Source organism: Labrus bergylta, chromosome 6, assembly GCF_963930695.1.
Source record: "Labrus bergylta chromosome 6, fLabBer1.1, whole genome shotgun sequence".
Taxonomy (NCBI): domain Eukaryota; kingdom Metazoa; phylum Chordata; class Actinopteri; order Labriformes; family Labridae; genus Labrus; species Labrus bergylta.
In genome coordinates this window covers 7,105,154-7,116,919 of record NC_089200.1, presented here as the reverse complement: position 1 = coordinate 7,116,919, position 11,766 = coordinate 7,105,154, and the positions used below count along the sequence as shown (strand labels likewise).

Below are 11,766 nucleotides of genomic sequence, written 5' to 3'. Positions count from 1 at the left end.
CTTGATACTGTACAAATAAGCCTCATAAGTAGGCATGTGACTCTTAAGAGGTCTGTAGTGGCCTTAAATTAAAAAAAATAAAATAAAATAAACTACAGTCAGAGTCATGACTGTGCAGCGGGACTAGTTTCCTCTTTATTGTTGTTATGAGGGACTCTGATAATAAAACTACAGAGACCAATCCTGAGTGAGCTGCGTCATCTAGTGTTCAAGAGGCGCTACTGCAGCGACAGGCGGTGTTTACTGTTGCTAGGTAACGCACTTGATTCGGGGACTCTCGCCAGCTCCCGATCTCAGTACGGGTTATTTTGTTTGTTTGTTTGTTTGTTTGTTTGTTTTTGTTTTTATGTAATGGCAGAAAGGGAGAAAGAGAAGCCAAATGTGGTCCATCAAGACGCAATTTTTGTTGAGACGGTCAGGAAGGAGCTAAGGTGCGAGAAACTCCACACGGAGTTCGGCTTCAATCCGAACAAGACAGGTAGGGCAGACCCTGTTCTCTCCCCCCCCCCTTCTTATCTCTGAACCTTAGAGACAGGAACGACTCCAGCAAATTATATCACTCATTAACACTAATAATAATAATAATAATAATAAGTATTCTGATTGGACAAGAGGCATCACGTCACGGTACTTTAATCTATCATCGCTGGGACTATTTACTCTATGTATCACTCCGCCTCAGCCATGTAATATGAGCAACCATTAGACAGCAGTCTTGATTAATCGAACTAGTACATCCTATTTTACATGTTAAATAAAAGAATTATACTTTGTAGTAGGCTATATTGTCTTTTTTTTAATGAATAATTATCATTATTATTAATCTACTCTTGGGAGAGGGGGTCAGACTACATTTTTTCACGGGGTGCTTACTTTGCTTTTCAAAATGCAACACTGGCCACAACAGCATGCCATTATGAGTGTGCAGCGTACTCTTTAAACTGTGTGTACATGCTTTGTTTTCTCCTCCTCTTAGTGCATGTGCTGCCAGAGAAACCTTTGGGTAGGAAACCACCAGAAGTCTTCGTGGATACCTGTAAGTCTACATTATGATGAATCTATAGAGCAAACAACTCTCTTATATTGCAAATAAACAACAGATGAAGACACTTTTACATCACGCTGAAACCTGATGAAAGAGTGAGAGACAATTGAGAACTTTTCTTTTTTTACAGCTGAATTCATTGATGCCATCCGCAGAGCCCGCATGGAACCCACTAAGAAGTACCCGATGCCACAGACTGAGAGTCAGGAGATAGGATGGTGGGCAGCTCCACTGGTGAGGGAAACATTTGCTTTAATGTTGAAACCGAACAGAACTTCAGGGCGGCACTCGACAAAGACCCTGCACTTTGACTAAGGGACTTTAATTGACTCCTTACATCTAACCCAAATATTAACTATTCCATCTGCTTTTTTTTAGATCCCACCGAACCGTGACGACGGGAGACTTCATTTCCATCGAGCCTACTCGGACATCACCAGACACAAAGAATCTGCTCTTATGTTTTCTAAAAAGACTGAGAAAGAAAAAACGTCGCCTGAAAAGTGACAACCTCTTTTTTTCAGATTTTTATTTCTCAAACATACGCACGTCATCAGCACAAGCTGCCCTTTAGCAGTTCCATCTCCTCAAACAAAAGACTTGCAGGGCAAACATTTGCACAGGTCTATACAAAGCAGACTTTCCCCATCACATTCTAATCATATTAATGAACGGGGGAAAAGGGCAAAAGTAGCAGCTGCTCAATATTGTAAAATGTCATGTCGCATGGGGGTGAATCGATGAGTCAAGGAGCGAGGTTGGGGAAAATAAAACAGGAAAAAAAACTGAATGGCACACAGTTCAGACGAGACGGAAAATATGTTGATGTGGAATCACAGCTGCTTAAAAACCACCTCAACAAATACGGATAGAAAGAGAACATTATGTCTGCAGTTTTGTCTTATCGTTGAAATTCTCTCTTCATTGTTTGGGTACTTCTATGTAGTCCACTTTTGGGGGGCGGCCTTTCTGCAAACAGAGACCACTTCTTCACCAGCTCAGTCCCTCAAAACAGCTTCCACAGCGAGCTGGTGGGACGTCTCTCTCTTTCTCTCTCTGTGGCTTTCAAGGTCCACCAAGAAAATCAAGACATATTTTACAAAGGCATATAGTACAAAAACTGTAGAAGGAAAGGTCTGCCTTCTCTTAAATGTGTCCTGATGTAAATCCTGCATAAAAGCTCAGGGGTCCAGTCCAGCCTCCTGACCAGCCTCCGTCCACTTTTTAGGAGCGAGACTTCATTTTCTTGCGCACAGACTTGCCCGGGCGTTTCTGAAAGAAAAAAACAAAAAAAGTTTATTCCCATAGTTAGCTTAAAGATTTACTTTAAGGCCCAATGTTCACCTAGTGTCTTTTTTCGGGCAGAAAAACATTGGCTGTGCGCTCTGGAGCATTTTGATGAAGAGTGTTGTCTCTATGACAACAGTCACTTAAAAACGTCTGCAGTTTGACTCAAATTTTTACTGTATGTTTTATATTCAAGCTAGTTTTTTCCCCTTTACGATAAGCATCAACTGGAGGATGCTTGACCTCCTACTTTGTCTCAACACGGAGCAAGGAGGATGCGAGTACAGCGTACAAGATTGTAGGAGACAAAATTAGGGGGAATATCATTTTTAAAAGAGCGCCGGTGACATCAACAGAGCATTTCTGAAAAGGTGAAAGATTTTCAACACGGAGTGGCCGCACCAAAGAGTTCAGGAAAAAGATGCTGGACGCAGATCTTCTCTCTGTGCGCCCGCTTGCTGATGCAAACACTTGACAAAAACACTAGGTGGACACAGGGCCGAACAAGTGTTCTTCATTTATTAAATGGAACTGTTTTTAACGTGTGTGTGACTCACGTTCTGTTTTCCTCCTTTGCCTTTATTCCCTCCCTTGCCGCCGCCCTTTGCGTGAGCCACCTTGGCACGGAAACCGGACACATCGTTGAAGCTCTCCTTGGTGTTCCACTTCTTTCCGCTCTTCTTGCCTCCAAATCCAAACTTCTGGTCCTTGTATTTCCTCTTAGCGTTGGGGCTGTCAAAAGAAGGTTGAAATGTCAGTTTTCTGTAAACGTCTTTATTTATGACTGCGGGGCGCACACTGAGGCTGTAATAACTCACCCCTTCTTGTTGGCCACCTTCTTGGGTCCCTGTGCCGAGTCTTTACCCGCCTTCTGGTCCCCTTCCAAGAAATCCAGTTTGTCTGTCATACCTAGGAATGTGGAGGATCACAAATCTTAAATCTCAAACATAAAAAATATCTCACACATTCATATTATGAGAAACAGTTGGCAAAGAACAAGTACATCTACAATAACGGTTACGTTTTATATTGGTTTTCTTTAAACTGATTCTCTGTCAAAAACAGGAATACATCTGTCACCTTTCATGTGCAGCAAACGATCAGAGAATAAAAAGGTCACTTTTAAAAACCCACCTTTCTGGTATTTCTTCACTGCAGTCATCATCGCCTTCTTTTCTTTCTGCCTCTTCTGGATCACTTCTACTTGGACCTGGAACACATTTAAAATCCTTCATCATTCAGTGCAAGACAAAACTGAAAAATTGGTCTCCATAAGCCTCTTAAGAAGAATAAAGTCAAAGTTCTGAATCTAATAAGATGCTGGTCTTGCATCTGTTGTTGAATATTTTATCAACAATGTAACAACAATGATCAGGAGAGTTAAGGCCGACCTCTGAGGTACATAAATAGAAACTACTGACTCCGTTCTGTTCTACATTTGCTGGTTTTCACTAAGTAGAGAAAGGAAAAACAAATACCAACCTTTTTGCCAAACTTTCTTTGCTCCCGCAGTTTTTTGGCCTTCTCTGACTTCTCCATTATCATCTGCTTGGAGATCAGCTTTTTCCTGATCTGGACAGAGGGACAGAACGAAAGATTTAGATGCAAGTTTGATGGAAAGAAAAAGCAACTGGGCTGAGTTACTGACACAGCGGTCAGTGTATCTAAAGGAGGATCAACTAGTAACCCAGATTAGACATCATGAAGGAAACAGCAGCCTTTATACCCATTATAATATTTAAAAAATCAGTTGGAGGTGTTATAGTATGTCAGACATCAAACTATTTCCTCAGAAAAAAAGTTAAGATTTATAAATGAAGAAATAAAATAGAATTATTTCTTCATGATTAAACGCCTGCAGAATGTAGAATCATTCATTCGTTTGGAGATGATATTAAGAGCGTTCATTTTGTTGTTTCCAGGTGTCTTATCCACTGAGAGTTGAGCACATTCTATGAAGAAAACTCACCTTCTGCATCTGTTGGTCCGACTTGGCCATCTCTGCAAAGTAGTCGTCAGGCCTCTTGGTGAATATGCCGTGCTTGTTTAAGAGGGGCAGAGCCTCTAGGACTGTCGCCTGAGCCTGACGGTAGCTAAGGGTTTAAAAAAACAGAAAGAAAAGGATTTAGACGGAGCAGGAAGTATTTCACAGAGTGACACCTGACAACGAAGAGAAAGCTGATCCTACACAGAAGGTGACATGTATGCTTGCTGGAAGACAGTATGACAAATTAATCATCTGCATAGAATACATCTTGGCTGTAATTTAAATCTGTTTTATTAATCACAGACAGCAAGTACAATCAGATAAAGAAGCTGTGAGCTAGTAAGGATACTTTAGAAATACGGTATATTTTATTATCTAAACTCCACAACAACTCTATCTACTGAGACAGATTTAATTATCCAATCAATATCTCCAGTACTATGGAAGCGATTAGTGATCAAAATTCAAATGCATTAACAGAAATGCTTTTTAATTTTCAGAATATGAGTGTATTATTTGACTCAAAAATAAAATGATGATTCATTTATCTAATTTAAATTGTAGTTTTCAACTTCAAAAATGCACATTCTTTGACTTAATGTGCATGAATTAAAATGAAAAAGAAATTTACATTTGCTTTATTATTTTCAAAAACCCTGAAGATTCACCCCGCCACCCATCGTACTGCGTGTTCTGCCTACTCGCCTCATAGACTGTAAATATTATGTTCCCCTGCCTGGGAGCTGAAGTCTGACGTCACTTTCCTGCGCCGTCCACTTTGCCATTTTGTTTTGGAGTTGGTCTGAATTATGATCACTTTTTAGCACGGCAAGTTTGAAAAGGAAAAGCCAAAGACCTTTTTGTTTTCATTTGAATGATGTCATACAATATGCATACACAGAGAGTAAAAGTATAATGCAAACTGGATGACTGAATATTCATTTTAAATATAGGTCAAATAATGCACCTATATTCTGAAAATTAAAAAGTGTTTCTGTTACTGTATTTTCATTTTAAAATTAGATTTTTCATTTGGATTATGATACAAATTTAGCGGGGCATTTTTAGAAAATGATAAAGCAAATGTAATTTTCTTCCTCATTTTAATTTAGTCAAAGAATGTGCATTTTTGAAGTTGAAAACTAAAATTCAAATTAGATAAATGAATCATCATTTTATTTTTAAGTCAAACAATACACTTATATTCTAAAAATTAAAAAGCATTTCTGTTAATGCATTTCAATTTCCATTCAGAACAGCTACTCAGAGAATGGCTCTTTCAGACTTTCATACGCCTCAACACCTCGAGGTACTCACAAGAACATCTCCCTTTGGAAATCATTTTCCGCGTTAACGTCTCCATTCGTGGGATTTGGAGCTTTCCCCTCAGCTTTGGACAGAACGTCTTCAGCGGGCGGGTTGGTCAGATCCAACCTCTCCACCCAGGGGAGGTCTTTACGGAGTTCAGCAAGGCACTGTTTTAAGCCCTCCTGCATCACAAACAAGATACAATCTCATTACCATGTTTACACACACTGACACAGAAACAGCTGTAATATTTGTTATTGCTCAGAGTTAATTCACAATGCACTATAACTAACTAACTCCTCACATGACAGATAAAAACATGTTGGACCATTTTAGGCCTGATATTAAAGATTCACTCACCACGTTGTTGACTGACTTTTTGGGTTCATCCACCAGAACATTCATCCCTGGCTTCAACAACCCCTTTGCAAAAGCCTCCTGAAGCTGCAGAACATAAGATAATGGTTCATGTATAATAGCCTGGTGTTTATTTTTCAGCTACTTGCACTTACTGCCAAAATAAAAACAACACAAGTATTTAACAAAACTGTAAAAATCACATTTTTGGGGTATTTTCAGTCATTTCGGCACATATTTTATATATATTGTATAATTATAAATAACCAATATGCTGCTACTTTACTGCAGAGTGTTTTAGCTTTGCTTGGCTAATGTTAGCCGCTGTTAGCAGCTCACTCACCTCACTGTCAGATAATTCACTGTACTCCTCCTCTGACTCCCCGAGCAGCGAGTCCTCGTCTTCAGACTCCATACTCCTGCTGTCGATGAGCATAAAACCAGAATATGTGCACTAAAGGCCTGTGAACATAGAGAAACCCGCTTCACGTAGCTGCTGTTCACATGCACAGTGCGTTTCACGTGGGGAGGAAAAGTGACGTAGAGGGACGTCATGCGGTGTTCTACCAAAACATTCCGCCGGTGGAAAAGACGCGTTTGACGAAAGGTTCCTACCATAGACTGTAAGGTTCCTACATGGATTATAAATCAGACACAGTCAAATATGTCAGCGGTATTGGGTTAATTTGACCCCCTAACGCAGGGATGCGCAACTTTGGTCACAGCAAGGGCCACATTCATTTAATTCTCACTGCCAGAGGGGCCAACTTGTAGTATACAAAAACGAGGGGGCATATTTCTGATTTTGTCATGTTTTCTTCATCCAATTAATTGATATCTAAAAATTGAACTGAGGGCCATGTTGAGAGTTGATGGGGGCCGCATGTGGCCACCAGTTGCCCACCCCTGATCTAACGCTTTAAAGAAAAGTTTAAAGAAATACTGAATGCACAATTATAGGAGCTTTCCCTGTTGGTGGAGTTTATTTGAATAATAATTAAAAAAAACTCTTTAATCCTCGCTCTGAATATGAAATGCATGATAAGACTGTCATGATTAAGGCGGGAAGGGGCGGGGAGGAGGAGGGGGGGGGGGCAGGGCGGGGCAGGGGGGGGGGACTTGACATGTTTAACTTTCAGTAAAGATTTAATCAAATATAAACTTGTGAGAATAACTATACATTGATCATGCAATGCCAGGGTACTCCTCCTGGAGGTGCTGTCGTGTACCTGAGCAGACATAGTGATAGAAAAATATTTACATCAACTGAAAGCACTGATATGCCTGATTGTAGGCTACATCAACATTTATATTAATAAAGAAATTAAACAGACAAAGTTCTCTGAAATGTCATTGCTTCATATTTCCAATAAATAATATAAAATTTGCCAAAAATGCAAACAAAAAAGACTACGCAGATCAAAGTTGGTAAAGAAAAGTATTTTTTGAAAAGTGTTTGAGTCCATGTGAGAAATAAGCCTCTTGAGCCACCTCATCAAGAAGACACTATCGACTTCCTTCTCTCCAAAGCTCTCTACCTGAGTCGATTTCTGTCACTCTGACAGAGCATGGATTGAGAGAAATGTCTGCAGCCTTAGCCCGGTGTCACTGTGGATTTGGCCTCTGGAAGAGATCCAAAAAGAGAGGCAGATCACCTGAACCACAGTGGGTTTTTTTGCTTTCCTCTGCCTCGGATCGTTTGATAACAGATGATCAGAAGATATTTCCTCTGACTTGCAGACATCCCTCTGTCAATACATCTTTCTTTTTCTCTTTCTCATCTTGTGAATGCCACTGACCACTGACTGAACACATTTTATAGGATAGTGGGGAACATGTTAATGCTTAATGTGTGCAATATTAATAAGGTTAATTATTCATCATTAATAATTTCAATATTGTACTACTTCACACTTTAAAGTCGTATAAAGAGAGTTTGTATTCACTTCTTAGAGTCACACATCAGTGTGGACGACCTGCAGTTAGAGCGTGTGCTCACATTCTGAATGCTAATGGCGCACTTTGGCCAGTGACCCTGAAAGTCGCTTTGTCGAAATGTCACCTGCAAGGGAATCACCTCATGAGGTGCCTATCTTCACCATTAAGGTGTACATCCACTGAACACACATACAACATTATATCTACGACTGTGCGGGTTAGCTATGACTAATAGGCTACATGATGAGTAAAACATCTTGACTGATTTTTCAAGAGGTCATTTAGTCGATTCAACATTTAAAAGGACAAAATGAACAACTCTTAATGTAAAAAGGAGACGGTCCAAACTTCTTTTACCTGTTTTCTCATGCTTAACATATAGGATAGCAACAAAATATGAATAAGTGGGTAGAGCCTCTGCATTACATCCTTTCAAACAGTATCAATAATCATCAGTAATCATTCTTCTGCTAACAGCATACAGATGTATTTTGGACCATAAATGCATTTTCCCAGTTTGTATTGCTCCATTTGTTGTCATGTTTTTTTGGCAGAACTCCATTAATACAAACTGCTGTTTTTTTGGCACAGAACCCGACACTTTGCTAAAATGTTTGGACAGAAACGCAAAGAGATTCTTGTAAACTGAGCTGTAATGTTCTTGCTATTGAATAACTCATCTTATTGCTAAGCTGTTTATAGATTGTTATTCTCGTCTCTCTGGTTTCTGTTATTCAGAAGTGTTGAGAACAGGGAAACATCCAAGTTTCTTTTAAAATGGTGATAAAGCTACTTAACCCTGCAGACTTGTGTTGTATTATTTCTTCCCTTCACCTCTGCTCCTTAATCTGTGTTGTCGACTGTTTGAGCAATCTTTTCTTTGACAGTGATTTAAAGCGGCAGTAACTCAGGCCACAGGGAATGTAAGGGTCACCAGTCCAAGTCCCGGTCAGCCCAAAAGCATCGAATTTGGCTTGGTTGCTTGAGAGGTGCCAGCTCACTTGCGAGCAATCTAAAGGTGCCCTTGAGAAAGGTACTGCACCCCAAACTGCTTGGGCACCTCTCCATTAGTGCATGCTTCCTGTTTGACGTAAACGTTGACAGCTTTGTTAATAAATCTTCAGTCATTAAACCATAAAAACATCCATAGAAAACGATTTTTTCACCTTCCTCTAAAAAATTGTTATCAGCATTTATTTTAGGTACAGCAGCATGTTAATGTCATGTATTTGAGAACTTAGTGGGTTGGAGAAGTCACTGTAAAAACCAAACAAACATGATAGTGAGAAGTCTGTGGAGTAACACAGTTCATTTGAGATGTCATCAGTCACTCTCAGTGGCTTATCCTCCAAGTCCTTAAAGCAGAAAGCGACTGATCCCCTGAGAGCGACTTTCTCTCTATTCTGATGGAAATCAATATATCCGATTTGTACTTCACCACCCTTAATTCCCCCATTCTCTGCATGGTCAGATCCCCACTCTGAGACGCCTTTAAAAAGGGGAAGAAATGCTGTGATTTCCATTTCTGTCACTTTAATCGCTCGAGCCAGACAGTAAAGCAGTCCATTGACTTCACATCTCGCTGTCACTCTTCATCTCACGGCGACAGGCGACTTCATGACAGCAGATTGAGACTAAGTTGGATTCACGCTGTCAAGCTCCTCTCCCGGAGTTATTCCTGGCTGCTGGAGCTCAGGACAAAAAAGAAGAGCACAGTTGTGAATGTCTGAGCTCAAGCTGGATGACTGCTTGAGCTCCTATGTTCTCCTCAATCAAGCTGAGGGGATTTGGGGGATGTGTGGGTAAACAATAGCCCTGGATAAATGAATGTGAATACTATTTTAGGTTATTTTGTCTCGATTCATCTCAATCTGTCTAGAGTAGGTGTTTATTCCCTCTCACTCCATCAAACCCCACGCTGGCATGACTGATGAAGACTTTGCTGCACGTGTGCGTCATCGTCCCCCTCGCTCACTGGTCATTATGCTGCTGTCAACAAACAGAGCTATTAAACAGCCAGTGTCCTTCACTTAAGAGTATCATCAATCAAAAATACCCACAGAAGTTCTGTCAACAGGTATTTGTGGGAATTATCTGACTATTATCTCTGCAAGGCTACATATTTGTTCTCAAAGACTGAGTGCAATGCTTTATAATGGCTCTGTAATTTAAACTATTGCAAAATTATTAATGAACAATATTTCATGCAGGGACGCTCAAAACTCACCGTCAAAAACAGATCATCAACGGGACACTCTGTACTCCTGCAGCCGCAAATATACAAACGTAGTGGACACTCAAAAGAAATGACTAATAACAACGATGCTAATGCTAGTAAATGGCTGGATAACGGATGTTTTTATTTCTATAACTGGATTGACAAATTTAAGACACAAATTTGGAACAGATATCAGAGCCTAACAGCATCCAATTGAAACCCAATATCAGGAAAGTGAAAAGAAACATGCCAAGAATATATCTTTGTTGGTCCGGTGTTCATTTATCATAGATTTTAGATGCTAAACTATGATGACAGTAAGACCCTAAATGACAACGTTCAAATTCTATTTAGGGATTTGGGTTTCCAGTGGCTTTTAGGGGACACCTGTACCAGATCTTCAACAGGATGAACAATGCACAGTGCACACATTTAGGGCTGGTAAAACCAACTTAAATACTGTCAAATTCATCTTTCCAATGCAGTAACCAGTTAGACAAGAAGCGGGAAATTGTGTGAGTTCTGTTAAATCATCAATCACAAATATGGTCAGTGGTCTTTTTCCGGGTGCGTCTATCAAAAACCACGATGGCCATTGATGGTAGATAAACAATGGTGAAGAAAAACAGAAGAGTCAAACGGACAAAGGAAGTTATTGTCCATGTCATACTCTCCTGCTCTCCTCAGGTTACAGCCATCAGAGCTCCATCACAAAAGACTCCTTGAGTTCTGCTCGAGACTGAAACTAACGTGTGAATGGAAGCGTTGAGTAACAGTATGGATGTGATGCTGCTGATGCAGTTTTCCTTGATTAGTGTGCATTATATTTGCGTCCTTTTAGGCAGCCCATAGACAGTTTTTTGCAGTCCCTGAATAGAAATGTAGCGAGATAAGTCCTTGAAAGAAAACTGCTGGGACAACAATATTTGCAAGAATTCTGAACACGTCTTCAACTGCGATGCCGAGCTTTATCTAAAATGCTGTTGTGACGATTCTCCAACCCCCCACCAAAGCTGGAAGATAAGTTTGTTATGGAGTGTGAGGACATACAAGACAAGTACACCCCAGTGCAAAGATACTAACTCAAGCACCAAAACCCTTTTCTAAATAGTCGGCATAAAGCGCTCTTGCCAGGTGTCTAAGTGCTAAATAACTATAGACCACCAGGTGCAGGATTGCCCAATCATTAAGTGCTTTGTAGAAACCTTGTCCACAGAGCCAAAGAGTGCCCGAGTGAAAGCAAGTGGTCCCTGTGTGGCATTCAGCCCAGTGATGAGCCCACACACACATTTTAATGTCTCTACTTACTCTCTGGCCGAGCAACAGCCTGTTAACCCAGAAAGCAGCAGTGGAGACAAGAGGCTGAATGACCACAAGTGATCAGGATGGGAGACATGAAGGTTAGCCAAATATTAATACAAATCTGCAGAGAAAGCCCTGCTCAATTGATCTAAAATACTACAGAATGAAACTGGCGCTCAGCCCTACAGTCGTTGTTAATAAAAAAAAAGATGGATAAGTTCAAGTTTTATCTTTTACAGGAACCAGAGAGATAAAAGGCTCACAAAAAGGGTTTATTAAACAGTTCATGCAGGTAGCTAAACAGATAATCAAACAAAAAAAACA

General features: G+C 40.2%; 2 protein-coding genes across 2 annotated transcripts; one reads left to right on the top strand and one right to left on the bottom strand.

Moving 5' to 3' along the window:
• The first annotated feature begins 274 nt into the window (after positions 1 to 274).
• cfap144 (cilia and flagella associated protein 144) lies at positions 275 to 1,562 on the top strand. Its single transcript, XM_020633747.3, has 4 exons — positions 275 to 478; positions 977 to 1,036; positions 1,176 to 1,279; positions 1,424 to 1,562. Exons 1-4 carry the CDS (start codon positions 352 to 354, stop codon positions 1,550 to 1,552), a joined length of 420 nt encoding a protein of 139 aa, XP_020489403.2. The 5' UTR covers positions 275 to 351; the 3' UTR covers positions 1,553 to 1,562.
• Positions 1,558 to 6,529, bottom strand: ebna1bp2 (EBNA1 binding protein 2). Its single transcript, XM_020633746.3, has 9 exons — positions 6,328 to 6,529; positions 5,988 to 6,071; positions 5,637 to 5,809; positions 4,302 to 4,425; positions 3,815 to 3,904; positions 3,467 to 3,542; positions 3,151 to 3,241; positions 2,890 to 3,064; positions 1,558 to 2,317 (listed from the first exon to the last, which is right to left on the bottom strand). The coding sequence occupies exons 1-9, from the start codon at positions 6,418 to 6,420 to the stop codon at positions 2,270 to 2,272; spliced, it is 954 nt and encodes a 317-aa protein (XP_020489402.1). The 5' UTR covers positions 6,421 to 6,529; the 3' UTR covers positions 1,558 to 2,269.
• Positions 6,530 to 11,766: the final 5,237 nt, after the last annotated feature.